This window comes from Gambusia affinis, linkage group LG04 (genome assembly GCF_019740435.1).
Source record: "Gambusia affinis linkage group LG04, SWU_Gaff_1.0, whole genome shotgun sequence".
Taxonomy (NCBI): Eukaryota; Metazoa; Chordata; class Actinopteri; order Cyprinodontiformes; family Poeciliidae; genus Gambusia; species Gambusia affinis.
Window position 1 is genome coordinate 23,607,035 of NC_057871.1, and position 23,837 is coordinate 23,630,871.

The 23,837-nt window shown below is 39.7% G+C and overlaps 2 protein-coding genes across 13 annotated transcripts in view; both read left to right on the forward strand.

Annotated features, from left to right (window-relative positions):
* rbm20 (RNA binding motif protein 20) overlaps positions 1-8,663 on the forward strand; it is a 58,018-nt gene extending 49,355 nt beyond the window's left edge. For 7 of the 8 annotated variants that reach the window (XM_044114560.1, XM_044114556.1, XM_044114555.1 and 4 more), the window contains 9 exons: positions 537-692; positions 1,805-1,936; positions 2,019-2,098; positions 2,187-2,835; positions 2,916-3,002; positions 3,798-4,377; positions 5,428-5,493; positions 6,990-7,111; positions 7,357-8,663. In XM_044114560.1, the coding sequence (XP_043970495.1) occupies positions 537-692; positions 1,805-1,936; positions 2,019-2,098; positions 2,187-2,835; positions 2,916-3,002; positions 3,798-4,377; positions 5,428-5,493; positions 6,990-7,111; positions 7,357-7,425 (1,941 nt within the window). In that variant the 3' untranslated portion in view covers positions 7,426-8,663. The remainder of the gene's footprint in view (positions 1-536; positions 693-1,804; positions 1,937-2,018; positions 2,099-2,186; positions 2,836-2,915; positions 3,003-3,797; positions 4,378-5,427; positions 5,494-6,989; positions 7,112-7,356) is intronic. The other variant, XM_044114557.1, reaches the window with a different exon arrangement.
* Positions 8,664-9,704: 1,041 nt separating this feature from the next.
* Positions 9,705-18,818, forward strand: pdcd4b (programmed cell death 4b). 5 transcript variants are annotated; one of them, XM_044114565.1, is made up of 14 exons: positions 9,705-9,820; positions 10,257-10,362; positions 11,315-11,632; positions 13,382-13,476; positions 13,742-13,855; positions 13,931-14,152; positions 15,921-16,018; positions 16,609-16,723; positions 16,955-17,062; positions 17,154-17,264; positions 17,345-17,484; positions 17,580-17,633; positions 18,381-18,537; positions 18,645-18,818. In XM_044114565.1, the coding sequence occupies exons 2-13, from the start codon at positions 10,320-10,322 to the stop codon at positions 18,535-18,537; spliced, it is 1,575 nt and encodes a 524-aa protein (XP_043970500.1). In that variant the 5' UTR covers positions 9,705-9,820; positions 10,257-10,319; the 3' UTR covers positions 18,645-18,818. The 5 variants fall into 5 exon arrangements, with proteins under 5 accessions (XP_043970500.1, XP_043970498.1, XP_043970501.1 ...); XM_044114563.1 differs by having other exon boundaries at positions 18,381-18,526; XM_044114564.1 differs by lacking the exon at positions 9,705-9,820 and adding an exon at positions 9,950-9,971 and having other exon boundaries at positions 18,381-18,526.
* Positions 18,819-23,837: the final 5,019 nt, after the last annotated feature.

A 23,837-nucleotide genomic window follows, 5' to 3' on the forward strand; every position in this document is an offset into this window, starting at 1 on the left:
TCTAAATCCAAACAAGAAACCTTCATTATCACCACAGCGCTGCTGCCAGGGGGGCTAATAATAAAAGGGATCATGCGGTTTAATGTTGCACATAGTTAGACAGCCAGGTTTTCCACACTATGCTTGACTTTTAAATCCTGCATTTTGTGTAGACGCTAGGTGAGGCCGCTTTCATCTGATTTAGCGCCATCTGAAACTGAGATAGCTTCTAAAGGCCTTGAAACACCAGGGACCAAAGTCAAAATAAGAGATGACTTTAGTAAGAGCAGGAACTTTCCCATCACGTGGATAGAGTAGTTTCACTCGCTGTTATTATGAGGGAGAGCAAACTTAATGTTTTTTTGTGTAGGATGCCTAAGAGTTGCAATGAATCTTGTAAAAACTCTCAACTGTACAATGTGTGCTTAACAGTCTGAAAAACCTAGAAATCTGGGAATGTAGCTCTGTTAAATGTGCGGTACTTTATTTCAGACGCTCATCAGACTTGATCACTGGTCCGAGTGTTCAACACACGTCTGTCCGTTTTGTGCTTTTAGCCGTTTCCCCCCCGGAAGGCGTCGGCCGGCCGCGTCGTTCACATCTGCAACCTGCCCGAGGGCAGCTGCACGGAGAATGACGTCATCAACCTGGGAATACCGTTCGGGAAGGTCACCAACTACATCCTGATGCGCTCAACCCATCAGGTGCAACATGTACTTACTTTTGCCTTTGTAGTCATTTACATTTGAATTCACAGTTCTTCATCTGTACGGCTCAGATTCAATGCAGCTCCTTTGCTGCTGTGTCCCCAAATCAGGTGACTCCAGTTAATGCTCTGCTCAGATGAAATTGTCTGTACGAAGTACAAAAATGTCTTCTCCTCATAATAATCTCAGATAAAGGGAAATCTGAGTTAAGCCAAGCTTTTGACTTTAGTGAGAAGTAGAATGAGATGCAAGACGAATATGTAACAATCAATCATTTAACCCTGACTCTGAAAATCACGTGCTGATTTTCAGATTCAAAGAAGGCAAGTTTATTTTAAATATGTGTGAGAGAATATCTTTATGTTTTATTATCTTTATGCACCTTTGAGTTGGTCACGTAATGACATACTACCATACAACAACAGAATGTCTTCGGTCAGAGACTTCTTCAGATTTGCTGTAACGCAGACCGCTACAGAAGATTCTTCCTCCCCAGAGCAAACTCTTTGAAGGCTTACGACAATATTTAATTTTCCTTTTGGATCAGCGCAGTATTTTTGGAGTTGGACTCAATAATTATTGTGTCTCATTGTAAAACTTCTAGAGAAATCAGGTTAAAGTTTCTGTGCAGCTGTCAGCAGGCGTTTCTTTAACGGAGGAAGTTGTGAGCTTGGCTTTCTTTCCACAGTTTGCCTCTAAGGTCCCAGTTGTTGCAGCAACTTTAATTGCCATGACCTCCCAGTCATAATGTAATAGTGCAGTTTGGGCCAATAACGTGATTAAGAAGTAAAATATTTATGAAGTTATGTCAACGCCCAATTTTCAGATGATTCTTTTTTTCCTAAATTAATTTTGGATTCGTTTTTAAATGCCTTGGATTTTATAGTGGTAGATTTTAGGCTCTTTTTTTCTTTTTATTTTTCTTTTGTCGCTCTTGAAAGTTTTACACTGTTTTCTTGGGGAAACCGTGGAACATATTAAAATGACTTCCAGCTTTGAAACGGTCACTTTCAAACCGTAACTATTTCAAAACGTTGCTGTGCCTTGAGATGCCACCAGATTGTCACTCTCGTTGTTGTTGTTTCTTTTAATGGAAGCTCTCTCTGCTCTTTGACTAGGCCTTTCTGGAGATGGCGTATGTTGAGGCAGCTCAGGCCATGGTTCAATACTATCAACTGACTCCTGCCACAATTAACGGTCAGAAACTCCTCATACGGATGTCTAAGAGGTACAAGGAGCTGCAGCTCAAGGTAAAATAATGACAAAGAAGCAACCGACATTCACGATGTGTTAGCCGCCCACTAAGCCTGAATCATTTTCCTTTCTCTGCAGAAACCCGGTAAAGATGTTCAGTCAATCATCCAGGATATCACTTCACAGCGGGAACGGGATAAAATGCAAGAACTTGAACAGTAAGGAAACTGTTGCGTTGCAGTCCTTAAATTTTTAAAAAAGTAAAAAATTTACAGAGATGTGTCTCTCGTTACTGTTTCTTGTCAGCTACCTTCCAGACAGAGCTCGTTCTCGCAGCCCCATCAGTCGCTCTCTGAGTCCTCATTCCCACAGTCCCAGTTTTACGTCGTGCAGCTCTGCCCACAGCCTCCCGGCGGCTCCGTGCCGGGGTCAGGACAGGGGCAGCAACGGCCTGAGCCCTCACCGGGGCTCCAGAGACTGGCCGTCGCACCTGAGACGAGGGGAGGATGAGAGGGAGCGGGACGATCCCTGGAGGGGCGGCGGCGGCGGCAGCGGCGGCGGCATGGACGACAATCGACCCAACGGGAGGACGGCCGACCGACGGAAGAGCTACCACAAACACTTGGGTCACTTGAGGTCTGCAGACGAACGCGGAAGCGGCGAAACGACAGGGACGAGGAGCAGCAGCAGAGACTGGCACCCACGGGACAGCCCTCTGGGCTCGTCTTTCAACTCTTACAGGGGCATGGACGAAGATTTCAACAGGGCATCTCACTATCGGCATGACACAAAGCCGAGGAGGAGGGACGGCGACCACCCGGTTCGGTCAAGACACTCTGAGTTTGAGACGACGGACGAGCCGCGGTGTCGAACGCCGGAGGACAAGAGGCGGAGCAAAAACCCGAGCAGGAGGAACACCGACAAACAGGAGAGAGAAACTGCTCCCGAAAGTACTGTGAGTACTTTTTGCTTCTGCATCGGCGGATAATTACATGCGTCTCACCTCTTGACCAATAAAATGTTTTCTGCTTTCAGGACGCCACGTCCAAAGAAAAATCTGTTTTGCCACAACAAAGCAACAAGTCAAAAGAGGCGGCTGAAAATGACAAAGACAGAGAAACTGTGAGTAAACTTGAAATAATCAGGATTTTCAAACTGTTGATTATTGACCTGCGATAGGTATGTGCTTCACAACTAAATACTTGAATTGGCTACATAAATTATCATAAATATGTTCGTCATGAGTGGATGTAAACTTTTGATATAAAAAAAAATTTTTACTGTTAGAAGCAATACCTTAACAGTATTTTAAATTATGAATAAAATTAGTCAGAAGTTTAGTAATACAATTACTACAATTACTAACTGTAATTTTATTCATAATTTAAAATTACACATACATGCATACGTATTATATAATTAAAAAATGAATTTTGTAATAACGGTCTGAGTAACATCAGTGGTATTGACATCAAAAACATGCGTACACAAACTAATGTAAACATTATTCTTTATATCTAAACTCACTATTATTTTACTAAACATTTTTTTGCCGTGTCTATATGGCTCTATATATTTTTTTATTTTCTTTTTTACCTGTTAATGGGAGTAATATGCTTTTTTTTTCCTTTATATGGCTTAAAATTAAGCAATGAAAATAACAATAAAAAAAAACTAAAACAAAGCATGAAACAAAGTTCAGAATGTATTTTTAAGACTCAAACTTTGGAGCATCTATATAAGATTTGAAACATGTCAGTTTCATTACAGTAAACGCTGGACGACTGTCTGTGTTCGACATTCAGTCGTATCAACTGTGTGCGTATTTTAAACGTCTTCGTTGTCTGCAGCTTTACGTCGAGCGTGTCTGTACCTCGTTGTGCGTTTGTGAAACGTTTCCTTCGTCTGTGTCGCCAGGAGAAAGTGCTGGAAAGTGCCGAAGACACGGATGAAGAATGTTGGTATCCTAAAAACATGGAGGAGCTGGTCACGGTGGATGAAGTGGGAGGGGAGGACGACTGCATCCTTGAGCCAGATCTCTCTGAGCTCGAGGAGTTTACTTCCTGTCACAAAGAGCCGACGGCAGAACAGTCGCAGCAGAAGCACGCGTCTCCATCGACTCCGGCAGTGGAGGAGCACAAAGAATCCGACGAGAAACCTGAACGGGAGGACTCCTTTGAGGAGACGAGGGGCGAGGCGTCGGCATCCGAAGCTGAGAAAGCAGAAGATCAAGTCGCTGCGCCAAGTACTGAAACCGAGAAAGTGAATTTAGGAAGTACAGAGCAAAAAGTGGCAGACATCAGTGGCTTCCCCAGTGAGGAGTTTAAAGCAGCGCTGGAGGAGACGTGCTTGGAGAGCGCCAAGCTTCCCAACAACACGGCGCCGGACGAGCCAATGGAAAATCATATCTGTTTGCCAGAGGACAGCAGAAGCCAGGAAGAAACTCCAGATAAAATCCCTCTGGACGTTCGGCTGAAGGATGGCAGCCTGAAAAGAGGTGCTTCCCTACAATGTGTGTGTGTGGTTTTTTTTTTTTTTTTTATCTTCTCCAAAGGTGACTTTGAAAAATACGTCACACTGATAGCATTTTTCATTTTCCGTAATCATGCAGCAACATGTTTTATACCTATTAGAGGGTAGAGACACTTAACCAATAAAAGTCAAATGTCACTAATCAAGTTTTACGTGCAACTGGATCAGAGACCTTTCCAAAAATAGTAATTGAACCGTAGTGCAGAGAATTCTGGGTAAATACGACCACAACAATTGCAGGAGTCTAGTGCTAGCGGGAGAAATGGCTCGTTGTCGTTTCTTGAAAGCAAAAAAGAAATCTTACAGCCATGAAAATATGACACCACTCCATTTTTGTTTACGTTTTGTAAAGAAGGAAGTTGAGCTCAGTGTCTTCTTCAGACGTTTTTGTGCCGTTTCCTTCAAGTGGTTCTTGTTGCAGCGCCACCACAGGCGAGGAGGTTAAGCAAGTGTTTCAATTGGTTCAGATTGTTTGACACCCTCGGTGTGAAAGCGAACCTGGAAAATGGCACAAATGTAGCAGAGTCTATTGGACTGTCAGGTGTGAAAACGTCCTTAAAGTTCAGTTTTTCGGTTTTCAGGGGTTATTGCTCTGAGATGTTTGAGCAGTTGATTAACAGCTTGTTTATATTCAAATATATTTTTTAATAATTTGCCTCAACCTGCATCTCTGGTTTCAATTGAAGATTCCAAATTTTCTCCATTGCCTCAGATTTTAGTCAGGAGTCTTTGCATTTGAGACTGTTTCTGTACTATGAACCACTGTGGGTTAGAGAAAATCCTAACAAAATAAGTTGGTTTTTTTCTTAAATCACCCTACGTGCCCAATTCTCCCCCCCCCAAAAAATATAATTGAACTGCTGAAAACTGAACTGTTAAAAAAACAACTAGCATTTACTATTTTTTTTCTTTTGAGAGGGGAAAAAAAATCCAAAGGGAACAAAACACTATGAATGAGTAAATTTAAGGACGTTCCTTGACAACGACTTTCTTATTGCTGAAATGTCTTTCACAGAGATCGAAGCCCCCTCATCATCTCTAGAGCAAGACAAAGCTGTCAGTGAACACAGCATTCCTCTGGGTAAGCACATTACACTATAACATAGTAACTAAAACTTTATTAACACCATAAAACATTGCAAACTGTTGCCATGTGGCCAGTTATGTGATGCGGTCTCAGCAGCAGCTACATCAGTCCTGTTTCATATTTCAGTGGCTGGATTATACATGCTTATGTCTCCCATCCAGAACTCTTCTCAGGTGTTTGAGATCTGACTTAATCTTCACAAAATGTCCCTTTATTTGTCACATTTCCGGTTGTTTTAAACTTTTGAATACTCAGTCTGACTACAAAGTTGGCACTTTTTTTCCTCGAAGATTACAAATCTCCCGTACGTAAACGGCATGTTCTCTTGTCTTTTCCATGTTGAAGAGCGGCTGATTAAAAAGGTTGTGTGTGTGGGCGTGCTGCGGTGGTGTAGGGGATATCGCAACCCACGTTTGGAGGCCTTTAGTCCTCGACGCGGCCGTCGCGGGTTCGATTCCCGGACCCGGCCGACATTTGCCGCATGTCTTCCTCTCTCTCCTTCCCCCCTTCCTGTCAGCCTACTGTCATATAAGGGACACTAGAGCCCATAAAAGACCCCCTGGAGGGGTAAAAAAAAAAGTTTGTATGTGTAACGTCACTTTTACATCCCAGGAGAACATAATGTCACGAATTACTAATTAAGAGTTCAATAAAACACTTAAAGTAACATGGTAGGTGACGTGGGAATTGGAAAAAAATAAAATAAAATAGAAGCTGCACTTATTTTACAGAAATCTTCAGGGGGTGTCAATAGTTATGGCACCTGTGATTTGTAAAAAAAAAAAATACAAAAAAAACATATATTCTGCTATGCAATTGGATTCCGATTGAATGTGTCCATAACAAATTAAAGTGAGATCATGCTACTTCTTTGAAAACAAAGATTCTTATAGGTTTTTTTTTTTACGTGTTTATAAGGAGTGTTAATATGAATGACTTTGTAAAGACTGAAAAATTGATAAAAATTACAAGAAAACAAACACAAAAGCACAATTCTGATCTATAAAATTCAGTTCACATACTGATCTACGGCCTGTCAGAGATCATCACATTAAATATTTCACTCTGGTTCAGTGCAAAGTCATGCCCTCTTTAGGGACAGAGGCCGACAGCAGCATTCTTTTAACAGAACAGTTACGGGTGCCTTCATTCTGCTGAAACAGTTTTTATAATAACAAATCACACAGGCACATTAGACCTCAATGTGGAAGTACGATACTTTAAAATATCATACTGTAAAGTACGATATTTTACAGTATCGTACTTTAAAATACGATACTCGTTTTTTTAAAGTATCGTATTTTAAAGAAAAAGATACTTTTTAAAATGTTGTTGTCACAAACATCACGCAAGGAGAGTGACAAAAAAGGAAACTTTTTGCAAATCCTATGTGAGGTTCCTTGCCTTTCCTGGCCAAGACCCATGGGGTATGTGTTGTTCTGGTTCTGGGTGGTGTTGGACTGTTGCATTCTCTCTCTCTCTCTTGACAGGAGTGGAGTTCATTGAGCCAAGATCAGGCTTCTACTGCAAACTGTGTGGATTGTTCTACAGCAGCGAGGACACTGCAAAAACCACTCACTGCCGCAGCACCGTACACTACAGAAACCTGCAGGTACATCTCAAACTGCAACTATATAGATATATAGACATATGTCTATATATCTATATCTATATAGATATATATACACAACAAGGACAAAGGCATGTTAATGTCCTTGTTGGTTCTGTTGAACCTGTTTGGTTTAACAGCCAAACCTTCATCAGTCAGAAAAAGCATAAAATCCAGGGCTGTATGATGCTATTGTGCTGTACGAATGCTGGAATTTGAAGTTTAGTCGTATGGTTTTACTTTCACAGAAATACCTGTCCCAGCTGGCAGAGAACGGCCTGTCGAGCGCGCTGGCCGAGCCCTCCGTGGCTCACTGACACCAGCTTGACCCTTGACCTGCAACAGTACGCAGCAGGGGGGAAGATCTGTGACCATGTGGAGTTTGTGTGGAGCTACAGAAAGAGGGGGAGAAGAAAAATCATGGATAATGTGACAAACAGAAGCTTGAATTTATTTTTTTGGACTGTTGTGGTAGTTTTTATTTTACGTTTAAATTATACTAAAATGTCTTGAATTCTTTGACTTTGTACATACTTGAAGTGAATTGTAAAGGAGGTTTACACTGTGGACTGCTTTTAATGAACTACTGTCTTCCCAGAGTTCTTATGCAAGTTTTTCTGAAAAAACAAAAAAACAAAAAAGAACAAAAAAACAAACAATATTTTTATTGATTTATTTTATTTTATTTATTTTATTTTTATTTATTTTTATCTTGCTGCAAAAAGTTCATTGGGAAATATGCTATTTTCTGTTTTAAGTTCAATCTTATTATTATTATTATTATTATTATTATTATTATTATTATTATTATTATTATTATTATTATATTTAAATAAAACAGTTATGTAAGGCTTTTGGCAGATATTCTGGTAGCGATCATTTGCCAGGTTTGCAGTAAGTGTCCATATTTGGTGTGTTGGCTTTGTTTCTTTGTTCTAAATGCCATGCAACTTTTGTCCAAATCAAATTGTTTCTCAAGGTTGTTTGCATTTTCTCCATTCATTTGTGTTACAGCCTGAGCTCTCAGGGTCAAAATGTGGGTTTTTTGGTTTTTTTTCCTTTTCTCTCAGTTAAAAGAACAGTAGAACACGTTCTCAGGCTTGTTATACTTATCAAAACCTGTTTGTTGTATAAATAACATTTATATATTTACATCTACAGCTGGAATTGAATGTGGCCGACTGCAAATCTTTCAGGTAAACTCACATCACTATAGTTTCCGATGATGAAATTATGGAAATGTTTTATGTTTCAATACATTTTTGCTAACGTCTTTGCTTCCTAAGACAATCCCAGGCTTATGTGCCATATCATATGTCTACTGCAGCACAAACATTAAACTTGACCATGCTTTTTTTTTTTTTTTTATGTTCTGTAAGAAGAGTATCAAGCCAGAATCTGTTATTCTCTGGATGCGGCTGTTGTGAAATCGGTACTGGTATTGTTTACAGGGACTGTTTCCACACATTTGTGATGCAAAAGGAAAACATTGCAAATGTCTAACTATGTCAACCATTATAAAAATGCAAACAATCTAATAAATCCCATCACATGGCTTCTGATTTTGTATTTGATATCCGTTGCAACCAGTCTCCTTCAGAGTGAGTAAATCAAGTCCAATTCTGTGTCATTTAAACTGAGTATAACTAGAGCTTTAGTTCTAAGGTCTCTGAATTATACTTAATACATGTCACTGTTAAGATTTTTATTTGTAAACAATTGAAAGCAAATGCATTCTTTTCCTTCTGATTCAAAATAATGCTCTACATTTTTCTGCTCTGTCACGTCTTTTACTATTTGTTTTAGTTTTGTTGTGCGACTACAGCATAATAGATCATCCAATGCAGATTTAATTTAAATCTTAATATCTCCCTGTTCATGTGAGCTTCCTCACTTTTATCTTTGTCATCAGGAGCTTACGTGTTAGTTGTAATTTTCTAGAAATCTCCAGATTGTTCCAGAAATGCTCCCGGGATTACATCCGTGTGGACAAAGCGAACAATGATTCAGACATTTATAAACACAACCTACACCAACAGTATTACTGTAATCATAGGCTGAAATATTTGCACTGTCTTGGTAAAACTATGAATCTACAAGATTTTGTTTTTAAAATAGAAATTATTTTCCTTGCTTGTACACCAGCTGAAATTTATCTACTTTCCATAAGTGTAGTGTTGTGCTGTTGCTCAAAGGCTTTTTGTTTTTCTTAATGTCGTTAAGTCTGCAGGTTTACATTTATTAGAGGTTGCTTTGAAAAATGTTAAATCAATTTAAAAGAAAATCATATGTGAATAATTAAGAATATTGTGGTGTCTATTATTGCCTGATATTAGGTTGTTTATACTTGTAACACCATTTTGCATTTAAAAAAATGGTTTAATAGTAGCATAGCTATTTATATCACTATTTTCTATGCAAAAATATGGATTTAATATCCGTATTAAACGGTGACATCTACCCAAGACACAACGTACATACTCTGCTGTACGACAGGGGGCAGCACTTCACAGTCAACACGACCTCATGGATCTACATGGAACTTTCTAGAAGGAAATTCTCTGTTGCGCTCTGATTGGCTCCCCTGAATCAGCCCCCTCCTCTGGACCAATCAGATAAGAAAAACACAAGCCTAAGTGACGGCGTTGCTGGGTAAGTAAAACAAAAACAACAGCGTTCGCGTCAGAGTTTAAAGCTTCAAGGTGCGAAACGGTAGGTGTTTTATAATCTTGTTATTGAGTCAAACATTTGAGTGGGCACATTTGTACATTTAAAACTTCAGCATCATTAGAAAACTGAGAGCTTCGTTTATTTTAGCTGCTGACCGTTAGATGTTATCTTTTACTAACGTGTGGGCTTCGAGGTAAGACGACGCAAGAGAACGGTTACTTTAGATGTGTATTGCATTTCGTAGCTATATGGAATAAGTCACCCTGTTTACGTGAAATTAAAACCAGGGAAGTGCATTACAATATTAGCATTATCATTTTTAACTGCGTTAGCCATTGTTTGTCAACAGTACGTCTTTGAATGAAAATGGTTGAAGGGGGGGTGGCGGGGTTGTGTTGCGACATGTCTGGCCAAACCGTCGCTGCACGTCTGCAGCCAAATATATAATTTTCAGTTATTTTGCCTTCCTTTTTTGCAGTTATCTTCGGTGATTCTTGTTTTTGCACGGTTCCGCTGCAAAGGCTCTTTTCTACTGTAAACTATGGCAGCTGACTGCGAGGCTTGGCTGAACGCAAACCCTGTTGGTAAGTGTGAAAACCTCAAACTCTTAATCAGCTGGGACTGATGTAGGGTAGTGGGACTTTTTTTTTATGTGGAAGTGGGTGATTTTCGTGTTTCCTCTCACTGCACCCTGAACTGAGTCAGTTTTTCTACTCACATTTTTGTAGCTGAGTGCATTGTAAATGAACTAATTTCACCTAAACGGGATGTAGTTCTTTTCAGGGGATTGCTATATGAAGACATTCAGATGAAATGTGCGTCTGAACGAACGATTTAATTGGAAAGAGCAATAGAAAAAAATTAAGATGGCGTCTAAAAAGCTGTCATTTATAAACGGCCGTCAACCGAAATATCAACAAATGCGTAATTTGTTATTTTTAGATATTGCAATAAAGCGTCAAGTAAACAGCATTTTGAAGAATGCTCAGATTTTTTTTTTAGAGGTTGAAGCGGGTGGCAGTTAAGATGTCAGCCAAAAGGTCATATTTGTTACTATAGAAACTGAAATTTTTCACCATTTAAAAACAGTGGGAGGGTATTCTACATTGAAGCAAATACACCATTTATAGAATTTTAAAAATCAAACTTATTCGGTTTTCAATGTAATCATTAATCTGTGTTTTACTGTGTCAATTTCAGAAAATGTATTTATTATTATAATTGATTTTATCACAAATAGTAGCAAATTGAGTTTGTGCTCATTTGACCAATATGTTTATTTTCGGTATTTGGATTAAAACGTTAAGTACTTTTGACTTGAAACGAAATAATCTTTCACCTTCTGCAGGGTGAAAGATTTAACGTTTAACGTTGACGTCAAAACGTCAACGTTAAACATTATTCCGGACGTGGTTTCAAGTAGGAATCTAGAAAGGCAAACCAAAAATATCAAATGAAAAACTGTTTTTGTGTGGAGTGAAAGTACCGACTGATGGTAACAAGCGCACACAGACTCGTTCTTCTGTGTCTTAACAGAGGCCGTGGACCTCAGCGACTCCTTCATTTCTGGCGAGGAAGACAATGGGGGATCCGGCGTCTCCAACAAGAACATCATCAATGAGATCAACGGTAACTGGGTGTCTTCGTCCAGCAACAACATCCAGGAGGCTCGCCTGAAGGCAAAGGCCAAGCGGAGGCTGCGAAAAAACTCCTCCAGGGACTCGGGCAGGGGGGACTCCCTCAGTGACAACGGGGAAGTAGTGAGGGGAACCTCCATGGCGCCGACGAGTCCCAAGAGCAAGCTGCTCGACCGAAAGTCCCGCATGGGGAAGGGCAGAGGCCTGCCAAAGAAAGGTGATATCACGTCGCTTCCTCAATATTTCTTCTGTCTGCACTTTCGATTGCATCAGGAATCCACCTGTCCCAGTGGGTCAGAGGGACTCACTGCTTCCTGCTGTAGCCCTTCCAGCGCCGAGCCATAAACCAATTAGCCGGTTGCTCTTGAGCGGCTCAAATCCTTAAAACGAGCCTCCTTTCGTGTCCCGCGTGCATCCCAGCTTTTCTGGAATTCTCCGCTGAAGGCCTGATGCAGGATCCAGCCACCATCGCTGCAAAAACACAACATCTTACCAAGTATTTTTTTGGTCTAGTTTCTAGTGCAAATATCTCAGTACGCTTAAAATAAGACAAAACTGACTGACAAGTAACTTTTCAGCACGATGTAGGAGCCTGTTTTAAGTCAATAAGTCCTTAAAATAGATGAAAAAATACTAGTTATACATGCAATAATGTGTCAGTGTAGCAAGACATATTATAATCTGTAATACGTCAGATTATTTCGCTGTAGCTAGTATTTTCTTTCATCAGTATAAAGGAATTTTTGACTTAAAACAAGCTCCTATATCTTGCTGAAAAGTTACTCGTTAGTTTTGTCTTATTTCAATTTTACTGAGATATTTGTACTGGAAACTAAACCAAAAACACTTGTGATTTGTGTCGCGTAGCATCAGCTTTATTCTTTTCTGATTGGAATCTGCAGAGTTTATTAGTCTACAATTAGTATCTGAATATGTTTGGCTAAAACAAAAAGAAACAAAACATGAATTGCTGTCATTCCAGCGCATCTGAATGAGTTTAGTGACTTTAGTGATGTAACTCATTTAGCCTCTCCTTCAGACTGCAGTTGGGTTTGCCCACTTGTCTTCTTCCCCATGGGCCGCAGACTACAGGGCATGTCCAGTTTTTCTTGGCAGCGAGTCTGTCCTGTCTTGGTTACACAACGGTTCTCTCGCATCAGTGAAGCCGTGCAATTTGAGCTCTGGGCTGTTCAGCATTTGATCTATATTACATTTTAGTTGAGGAGAGAGACATTTAGTGTGGGCGTGCTGCTTTTTTTTTTTTTTCTTTTAGTAAAACAGAGGAGAAAGCAAGCCGTTTTAACACAGAAGTGGGACGGATTCTCAACTAATGTGGGATGAGCTAAATATAGTGCTCTACCCACAAAGTGGGTGGAACTAATGGGGGTGGGGGGTTTAAAGGATGTTTTCAAGCTGCTTTGGTGTTCTTACACTGTCTGCAATCTGCTGGGGGCTCACCCTTCAATTGTTTTTTTTGTCTGTTTGTTTGCGCCTACGCTAAATATGTAGCCTGATCTCCATGTTGGCAGCAGCATCAATGATGCTTGTTTTTGTCTTTTACGTACAGTACTGAATTCAATTGGAAATATGTGATCAGTAAAAAAAAAAAAAGTGACTGGAAGTGGTTGTGGCTACAGCTAATTAGCTGCTAATATACCCTAGCTAGCTAGTCAGCTTTTTGGCGTCCATCATGAGCCGTTGCCTGTTTGTCGTTGCCACTGGCTCACTTCTATCGCCAACCCATGCGATGCTGCTGGTCTTAAATTTCATTGCCACTGGTCTTAAAAAGTCTTACATTTGTGCTGGCGGAACCTGCAGAAAATGTTTCGGCTCATGTTTCCGCTGACGAACATGCGCAAAGACACTAAAGCTGCAGTTTCTCACCTTCTATTATTTATTTTCCCCTTGTTAAATTGACATGAGCAGATGTCAGGGCAGTAACTTTATCTCTGACATTTACCTGCAGGTGGAGCGGGAGGAAAGGGTGTGTGGGGAAGGTCAGGTGAAGTTTACGAACCGGTGGAGGTGGACAAGAAAGATCCCAACTTTGACGAAGATCAGGTAATTACACTTGCATTTAGGACAGTCGTTCAGCGGCGTATTCACTCGGGTTTGAGCTACACTTGAAAACAGTGGGGTTTTGGAAGTAGTCACTTTGTAAAATATTCTCTGTTTTTGCTGTTCTGCTCACGAGTAAAACGAGCTAAAATTAGCCGGTTGTTAATAACAGGTTTGAAGGTAAAATTTTGAATTGTTGGTGCAGATTTGGCATGTGTTCTGCCAACACAAGAAAACAGGAAGTAATTGTCCTTTTCTTTTCCGACAGGAAAACTGTGTGTACGAGACTGTGGTGCCTCCGCTGGATGAGAGGGACTTTGAGAAGACGGTCACCCCAATAGTGCAAGAGTACTTTGAACACGGCGATACAAACGAAGTAGCGGTAAGTGCTCCAAAGTGTAGAAAGCACCCCTTGAGAAAGCAGCTCAAACTAAATTTCTTTTCCCATTTTTGTCAGGAGCTGCTTGCGGACCTGAACCTGGGCCCCATGCGGAGCGAGGTCCCGTCGCTCGCCGTGTCTCTGGCCCTGGAGGCCAAGGCCAGCCAGCGGGAGCTCACCTCCAGGCTGCTGGTGGACCTGTGCGGAAGCGTTCTCTCCCACAGCGACATGGAGTCCTCTTTCGACAAGCTGCTCAGAGATCTGCCGGATCTGGTCCTGGATACACCTGGAGCGCCTCAAGTGAGTTTCCAAAACCTCCGGCTGAAAAGCTTGTTCGCTTTTTGAAAGTGTGTGTGTGTGTGTGTGTGTGTGTGTGTGTGTTTTGAGTGAAGTTTCAAGCAGGGTTTAGGTATTGGAGGTCATCCAAAGCCATGATAATCTCGCATTTTGCTGGACGATACTTTGTCCCAGAAATATAAACAATTACGTTGTTGTTTTTAAGACTAATTTGAAGCAATATATTGGCAATTTCGTAATAATGGAAGTTTGCTTCCAATAAACGTTTAATTATGTACAGAACACTTCACACTGCAACTGGAAGATATTTTAAATATCCTAAAAACAATAAACACCACACACAAATCGAAACCACAAATAAAACGGATTCTGAATGGAATTTTAAATTTATCATACAATTAATCGATTAATTGCGACGGGCTTAAGCACCTCTCTGAAGCAACCAACTCGTATGTGATGGTGCACAAAAGACAGCCATACAAGTTGAGTTCACAGTTTGTAGCAAGCCATGTTGGGTTGATAATTGTTTGGCAACTATTACTACTTTATGTCCATCCCACGTTACACATTGCGTTCTTTTCAAGGCTTCTAGTTTTGTTTCTGAAGGAGGAGTTTTACCTCTGCTGGTGGTTTGGCAGAGGGGAATAACGCTGCGGTTTTATCTGAGAGCCACTGTGTGCGTCTGTGAGCTCTTTCCTTTTCAGTCTGCGCACACATGAAATCCTTTGCATTGTCTATCGTTTCTTGTAAAATGCAAACTCGGCAAAAAAAACCCCAAAAAAAACCATGGCCCACTCCCCTCCTTACACGGTCTGATTTATCTGACCAGTCATCTGCTCTCTCTCTCTCTCTTTCTCTGTCTCTTGCCCCTCGGGGGGGTTCAGTGGGGCTTTATGACTCTGCCCTTCCCCCACACCTCTGTATACGCCACACTTTCACTTGCGGGGTTGAGGGGGGGGCGTTCTCTTGGTTTCGCACGCGCTCGGTCTGGCCGCTGCGACGCGCCGCGTTGTAATGTAGCTGCCTCTGGTCTGGAAGAGAAACAATGAGCGCATGCTTTGTGGAGGCCAAAACAGCAAAGCCTGCTCTTTCCTTTCCCAAAACCGTGTGGCCCACGCTACTGTAAACAAAGGCGCATGTCCCCCCCGAGGCCACCGTTGTTATGTCAGTGTTTGTTTGGGAGGCTGCGGCACGGTACTGGTGTTTCTGCAGCAAACATGAAAACATCTCATTTACTCAGCTGGTTCCTAATTCAGGGTGTCTGTACATCCCCAGTCTTGAATTTATCTAAAAGTAAATTCAAGGCTGATGAACTAAATGTCTCCAGTTCATTTTAAAAACTAAGTTTGCCTTTAATATTTCAATCACAGGTTTTAAATATTTTTGCCTTGACGGGACTATTTAATCTGGTATATTCTACGTACATTTGCCTGACTTCTCTGTCAGGCAAATGTTTTAGTCGCACTCACTGCGGTATGTAGACAGTTGAGGCGACTGCTAACATAACGATGCTGGCTGGCTAAATTTTTATTTTTGTATTTTTTCCATCTGTCACGTGTATGTGCAAATTTATTGCCATTTTTGTGGATGAAGTTTGTGCATTTCTGTGGACGTGTAGGTCTTAAATTTGAGTTGGTGAAACCTGCACGAATTCTGTAATATACTGGAGAGAAAAACGTTTTAAGAAAGAAATGTTTACATTTTTATTGCGCAAATCTAGTGTTGCTTAACGATTTTAAAAGGTACATTCCTATTTATGTTCTCCTTTCAGTTGGTTGGCCAGTTCATTGCTCGGGCTGTTAGCGACCAGATATTGTCCAAAAGCTACATCGACGGCTACAAAGGCAAAGTTGATTGTGAATATGCAAGGTACGCAACGTTAGCCAATTTAGCAGATTATTCTCTTGGTAAGTTATACCATACAGTTCTCACTGCAAAGAGGGAGCTGAAATGACATTTTCAGTTGTACTAGCTAAAAATTGACACTCATAATGGGTTATTTAAATTGTTAGGTAAGATTAAGTGCATCAACAACGACTGTTGAGCAAATAACTAAGCAAATTGCAGTGTAGATGTGGAAAAATGTACAGTTTCGTGGCGGAGATAGTTTGATGGATTGTTGGATATGTCTTTATGAGCCTAAGTGTAGATCTGAGTAAATATTTAATTCAGAAACTTTCAAGTGTTTCTATCCTGTCAGTTTGAAGCATCAGTTAATACACCCTCTCCTCCAAAGATTGTCTCTCCTAAGTTGTAAAAGTTAGGCTGGCAGTGTGAAGTTGGTCTACTCCAAGATTCGGGACATGGCTCAGAATCCAAACGCAGGCACTTCCAACAGTATCCGAATTGAGTTTCATAAAAATTAAATATTAATAGAAACATTTGAAGAGACTCGATTGACCTAATTTATGGAAATTCCTGTAAACCACACAAATTGACTTGCTTTATCAAATCTGCAGAGCGGCGTTAGATCGAGCAGCCGTGCTGCTGAAGATGAGTATGGGTGGCCTTCGCATCGACAACCATTGGGGGATGGGCGGAGGCCAGCGACCCGTCATACAACTCATCAAAGAGGTAAAGTGCAATCTAGTGATTGCACTTCACTAGACAGAGAAGTGTAATCTTCACTTTCTAGTAAAGTAAAGATTACCCTTGAAAACATGGAAACTTTTGACATTCATTGAAATACAGTATCGCCATTCCAGGCTTTTTTTTTCTTTTTCTTTTTTAATAAATATGCAACCAAAACACAAATCATATTTAGCTAAAGCTGAACAAGTTTCGTTCTGGATCCACCGTTTTCAGATGAACCTGCTGCTGAAGGAGTACATCCTGTCTGGAGACAGCAAGGAGGCGGAGAGATGCCTTCGAGACCTGGAGGTCCCGCATTTCCACCACGAGTTCGTCTACGAGGTACGCGCAGCGTCTCACCTGTCTCCCCACTGTAGGAGCCGCTGCGTATTTTCAGTTGCGTTTTCTGAAAACCCTGCGGTGCTCTCGGCAGGCCATCGTGATGGTGTTGGAGTCCCGAGGGGAGAAAACATTCAAGATGGTGCTGCAGCTACTCAAGTCACTCTCTCTGTCTTCCATCATCACAGAGGACCAAATGCGAAGGGTAGGGAGCCACCTGCTGTTTGAATCAGGCACTGCAAGTGCCATCCTGAAGGTGATTGTTTTATTTCTTTTCCCTTCCAGGGCTACGAACGAGTTTACATGGACATCGATGAGATAAACATCGACGTTCCTCTTGCGTATTTTATCCTGGAGCAATTTGTGGAGAAGAGCTTTCACATGGGTGTCATTGGGGTAAAATTAAGAGATCAGTGTCCGCACCGGTGAGTTCTCTTTAATTTCACACAAATGTCTGCAGAGGTCCGACGGTGTTTTTCCGCTGCGCTCATCGACGCTCTCTCTGTGATCTGTTTGTCAGGAACCGAAAGAGGTTCGTCAGCGAGGGAGACGGCGGAGTTGTGAAATTTGAACGGTACTGATTAGGCATTTTAATGAGCCAGAATACCTGAAAAGAAGTGGAAGAAAAAAACAAACTTACCTTTTTACTTGCATTCTTTTTTTTTTTGTTCTTTTTTTGAATGGTGAAGTAAAATGTTCTCCCTTCCAACGGTATAATTCTGGGTAAAAAGAAAAGCTGCACTTTTGATTTAAACTGAAGTAGACCACTTTACTTCAAAGTGTTTCTATACAAACATTTACATAAGCTATCCCTTAAAGTGCCACACCTCTCAGTGTCAGTCATTCCATGTTGTTTTGTACAGTTTTTTGTTTTTGTTTTTTTCTTTTGTTTTACTGCTACTCCTTTTGTTTTCCAAAAGCAGTGTTTGTACCAAGATAACTAATTTGTGATAAGAGCTTTATGAATCTGTGGAAGAAATAAAAAATAAATAAATAAAGGGAGGGTGTTAGTTCAATGTCATAACGGGTGTAAAACTGGCTGCTTTTTATATGCTGTGCTTCACTTCTACGCTGTGCTTGGAACACATCAAAACAAAGAAGCATCCATCATATAACGTAACATAATGGTTTATTTTTGTACTTAGGCAGCAACTTATGGCAAAAATTTCTTTGTTTATTGATTAAATAATTATAAAATATTTGTTTGGTTTTTTTTCCTATCATTGTCACTATTAAAATAATCTCTACATGTTGCACAATTCCTCAGATAAGCCGCCGCTACCAACAATCTCGTTCTGAGTCTGCTGTCTCCCTACTGTAGGAGCCGCTGCGTATTTTCAGTTGCGTTTTCTGAAAACCCCGCGGCGCTCTCGGCAGGCCGTCGTGATGGCGTTGGAGTCCCGAGGCGAGAAAACATTCAAAGTGGTGCTAACTTACTTAAAGCGTCTGCTCACTGCAAAAGGAAAAGTATAACTTAAGTTTGTTCCACTGATTGCAAAAATACTTCCTCGCCAATGTTTGAGTCATTGGACTTGTGTTCTCTATCAAAACGTCGTGTATTTTATTTATTTTTTGTGGTTTCAAGTCATCAACTGGGCATCTGCTGTCCTTGCTCCTTCATTGCCAGTTCCTGCTGCTTGACGGCCTCTTGAGCCTCCATCTGCATCTTCTCCAGTTTCTCCAGGGTGACTGATTTGAGTGGGAGCAGCTTTGGCTTACACAGAACCATGGTTGGGACGTCTTCCATGTAGAGCTGTCCTGTAGAAGCAGCAAAAAAAAAAAGAAGAGCCCCTAAAAGTTGTCATTTTTCAAACAATAACGTGGGTTTATTATTTAATTGCATTTCACATGTTTGCTCTATGCTTTATTCTGAAAAAGAGAAGTTCCTCACTGATTATGTTCATTATAGACACAGCAACCCAGACTGTGCAAACATTTTCATGCTATTTTTGTGATTTTTTTTTTTTTATGTGATCGATCAACGCAAAAAAATACTGGGGAGGGGTGATAAATGAAACTCCAAACAAGTTTTATGCATACCTATTCGCAAACTCTTAGTCCTGATGTCTCTACTTAAAGTGGAATGCTATAATTATTCAGAGGAGCCAAGACGTCCAAGGAAAGACTAATGACTTGTGGAAGATGAAGACGATCAGATGAGGCAAAAATCAGGGTTCATACACTTTTCCCACTATCAACATTTCCAATGTACATTTCGAAACTTTCCCAGAATCACTTTGGAGATAAAAGCAATACAAGTGAACTACAAATGACTGTTTCATTTATTACTGTTATTGATAATCACTTATGATAGTACCAACATTCTACAGCAGGGAAAATATAAAATATAAATCACCTTTATGGCTCAAACTAAATGCTTTGACATAATTTACAAACAGTTACAAAAAAAAAAAAATCTCTAAAAAGTGTTCTCGCCAAGTTTTCTGTCATTTAGTGAATAGAAATAATTGTGGTGGTTTAATCTATAACAAGAAAATTTTACTTTAGTGTAAAAAGTCTTCTACTTGTTAGTATCTGCTGTCAAATGTAAATGTTTTCCTAACTTTAGGCTTTTAATCAAACGTTACATTATTAGAAAACTAATGACAGTTTTAATATCAAGCACGTTCAAGGACTTTATTTGTCCTTGAAATATTTGTGACTGCAGTAGAGGTTTAACTTTCAGTGGAAACAGAAACCCATTTTTAGCATGTTTTTTATAGCAAAAATTATTTTTGGTAAAAAAAAAAAAAGATGAGCCTTTTCAGATTCTTATTTGTAAACCATTTAGAAAATCTTGTATTATTTTTCCTTTAACCTCAGCGCTATACACAGTTATGTCTTGCTGGATCACAGAAAATCCCAATAAGATCCAATGAGGTTTATCATAACTTGGCAAATTATGAGGCGGTCCAGAGGGTACGAATAGTTTAGCAAAGATTTCTATTCCTAGTTCAAATATCTTAACTGGCTAAATGAGCGCAGATGCTGATAATAAGAAGGAAGCACAGAGGAATCTTTGACTAGTTATGCGAGGGTTTGCTGATTTCTCAACAGTCCACAAGTCATACGGAGCATCCACAAACAAGCTTTTGTAACTACTGCTGTGCAGATAGCAAGCGGCTGCGATGCAAACCTTGCTTAGGCAGAACTTCTCGCAATATTGACTTGACCTCGGGCATCGCTGTGTCTTGTGGGCGCGTGCTGAAAGGTAAGAAAATATATATGTACTTTTCTTTTTACTTTTAAAACACATCTGTTATCATCTAGCGGACTCATAAAATCATCAATTCAACACAAATTTACGTACACGTCACCATTTATACACAATTGTGGTGACAAAATTCTGCAGAAGCTGACATGTGTAAGCATAAACCCTTCCATGTTGACTTTTCTTAAACATTTTCATATACATATAAATATTTCAATGGCACATCTGAGAGGAAAAAAACATTTCTCGAACCTATCACGTTGAGCCATAGACGTGGATTATTGCGAATTAGCACAACGCTAATCCCACGTAGCATGTTAGCGAGTATACATTTACTTGGGCTCGGATACGTTAAGGGACATTTCCCTTTAAAGAACCTCCTGGCGAGGTTTAGCTGACTGTCTAATCAGACTTAAAAACGTTATCAGCGCATGTTTGAATGCGTTGTTGTAAATTTTTCCTCATTCTTACCTTTAAGCACCAGATAAAGGGTTGCTGCAGTTGCCAGGTCAACGCGTCCGCAGAATCACGTGACGTTCTTCCTCGTTGACTTTATTAACACGGCGCTTTAGCAGCACCTAGAGGCGGCCTGGAGAATTGAAGCTAAACTGAAAGGTTAAAACGGCACAGTTTTACTTTGTTAGACAGATTATTTAAAGACAAAACGGTCCAGAAAGTGCTAATAAATATAATCCTGTTTATATTTTGTCCTCTAATAATACTAAAACTAATAATGTTTCTACTGCTGCTTCTAGTAATAACAGAACACGCCTTTGTCCTGCTTGTTCTGCAAGCTTTTAATCTCAATGTTTTGAGTCCAAGGGTGAGCAAGGGCGTGTTATCTTCGGTTTAACGCATAGAGGTCGATGTTGCAACATCCCTCAGAAACTGGTTTTCACTGATAAGTCTCAATGCTTTGCTTGCCTGTTTGTAAGAGCAAGATTCTGCAAGAAGCAATCAGTCCATAACACAGATTCTGTAGGTTAATTATTGCACCTTCTATTAGTGATACGAAAGCTCCTCTTCAACTGCTTCTTGATGTATTAATATCCATCTGCGTAAAGAATCAAAGTTGGCTTTTTCTCACTTTCTCAGGTGATAATTCTGTGTTAAAACAACATGTAGATTTGAAGATGGACACCACCAGCTGGTAAAATTATTTACATTTACTTTCACTGCAGACACATTAATCTAATTCACAAAAATCAGGTCTAAAATACTACAAAAATATTAATGGTAAACATTTCATGAAAATGTACAATGTCCAACTTGGTACACTGTTACTACTGCAAACATCATCATTATCAGATAAATCATTTGTTATGATTTGGCTCATTTCACTGTTTTAAAAAGGTCTAACGCTTGATGTGCTATGTGAAGAGGTAATAAAGTTTATCATTCGATCTTCCTAAAGTTATGGAAATCATAACAACCCTGTTTTTAGGTTTAAACAGAATGCCGTACTGGGCAGCTTAACTAGTATTAAGAGAGGATCGCCACGTCATCAGCTCGCGCAGTTAAGCCAAAGAAAGATCAACCAAAATGAAGAAATGAGTAAGAGCAGAAACGGTATTGGAAGTCTACATAAAATTTCCAATGATAAGTTTTTTCTTTTAATTCTAACAATTTTCTTTAATGCACATATTTAAAGATTAGTCCTGCATCTTGGTTTCAAAACGCAGCCTAAAAGGTTGTTGTTGTTAAGTTCTCTTGAAATCGGTTCAGAATAATCTGTTCAACCTTAAATGATGACAACTGGCCTATTAGCTCCAATATTTTATATCTTCTCAGTTTTGTCTTTCAGCATGTACATGTGCATTGAAATAACCAATAACATAGACTGAGGTAATGTGTTACAAATCCACTCAAACAAATAAATAAACCTGTTGATTCTACCACTGGCCTTCTTCAGATGATGTGCTGACCAAATGTTAATCTTTCACTCTTTACGTTATTAGAAATGCAATTCATCTTATCTTGAGTAAATTAAATAGATAATTATTCAATTAGTTAATTTCCAATTTATTTATTTCCAAAAGTACATCATTCCTGTTGGTTTGTGCATAATCAGAATGTGCAGGTAGCTGGAGAAGGAAGGAAACTCAGACATCCCTTTCCACTGTGATGGTCGCTCGCTGTCTCGTTTTGAGGGGTTCTGAACTGTTTCAGGATCAGAAGGAGTAACTGGTCCACCAGATGGGTTTGGGGTTTGTTCCTGGATCTGCTCCCAGTGGAAGACGCCTGGAGAAATCACCGTAGGGAAGCATCCAGGAGGGATCTTGCTTGATCTTGGAACCACTTCAATTAATTTATTTTCAATGTGTAGGAGCAACTACTCTATTGCCATCCTTGTAAAAGAGACTTTGGTCTCAATTGTTATTGTTGGTTTTTTTTTATTGTTGTTGTTGTTTTTACCCGGTTAGTTTCTAAAGTTTAATAGCAAAAGTAAATAAATGTGAATGCCTGAAAAGTAAAAAGTTGTGAAAAAAAATCTTTGAGAGGGATGGTTTCCTGCAAAAAACAAGAAAAGTCGACAGAATTGCAGGAAACGTGTTGAGAGATGCAAATTAACTTGGAGAAGTTAATTTGAGAGAAGGCTACCAGGAAACAACTGTCCCGTGGAGCAGACATGTTTGTTGATGAAAATATGATTTCTGTATCTTTTAATATACTAGGCAATGCTCCACTGCATACATGAACCATCACAGTGCATGGCTAACTAGCGGTGTGAAATATGAAACAATGGCCTATGCCCTATAAGGATTTTTGGCTCCTTCTAAAACAGATCAGAATTGTTTATGCACCAATTTTTTGGCATTTATTTGTTATTCTCACTTTGAGAGATCACAACAAACATGTGAGATGGTACAATTTAGGTGTGCAATAATTCCGCTCACTCATAGTTCACCAAACATTATGCGCATAAATATATTTTCCTGAAGAAAAAACCCCTCGTTTTAGTTTTCTTAAATATTCAGCAATATTTTAATTTCACCAAGAGCACTGAGATTAAAATAAATCTTATAAAATACAACTTCGCTCGTGATCTTGAAAACATGTTCATTTGGATACAGTGATTCGGATTTCTTAGATATTGCGTCAGGGTTTCCCTCAGTGTATTATAATCTTGGCTTGGCATTGTCAATTTATCTTAGTTTTTTTTGTTTTGTTTTTTTTGTTGCCTTTTTTAACACTTTATAGTTGGTGTTTAGGCATTAATCTTACAGTCTTTCAATAATGCATAACTATATATTTAAAATTTCCTGTCAAGTTTAAACATTTTTTGACAGTCCTAGCACCCCGAGTCCCGGGCTTAGCAAGTTTTCTGGGGAAAACACTGTGCTTAGCAAGTATTTTAGTTGCTACAAACAGAAAATGCCACTTTCCTTATTGTTACAATATACATTAAGTAAACATTATGTTCAGTAATATATGATTTTTCACACGTATTTTTATTCTCATCATTCTCGCAACCATGTAGATAAATGTTATACCAATTTTATTATTTTATTTTAAAAAGCTGAATATTTGGGTGCATTTGAAGGTCTCGTGATAACATTGGTTCGG

Excerpts from the sequence above, each read along its gene's own strand:
- pdcd4b (XM_044114563.1), top strand. The coding sequence starts at position 10,320 with ATGGCAGCTGACTGCGAGGCTTGGCTGAACGCAAACCCTGTTG. Across the intron at positions 10,363-11,314 it reads GCTGAACGCAAACCCTGTTG|AGGCCGTGGACCTCAGCGAC; the intron begins GTAAGTGTGAAA and ends GTGTCTTAACAG. Across the intron at positions 16,019-16,608 it reads GTTGATTGTGAATATGCAAG|AGCGGCGTTAGATCGAGCAG; the intron begins GTACGCAACGTT and ends TCAAATCTGCAG.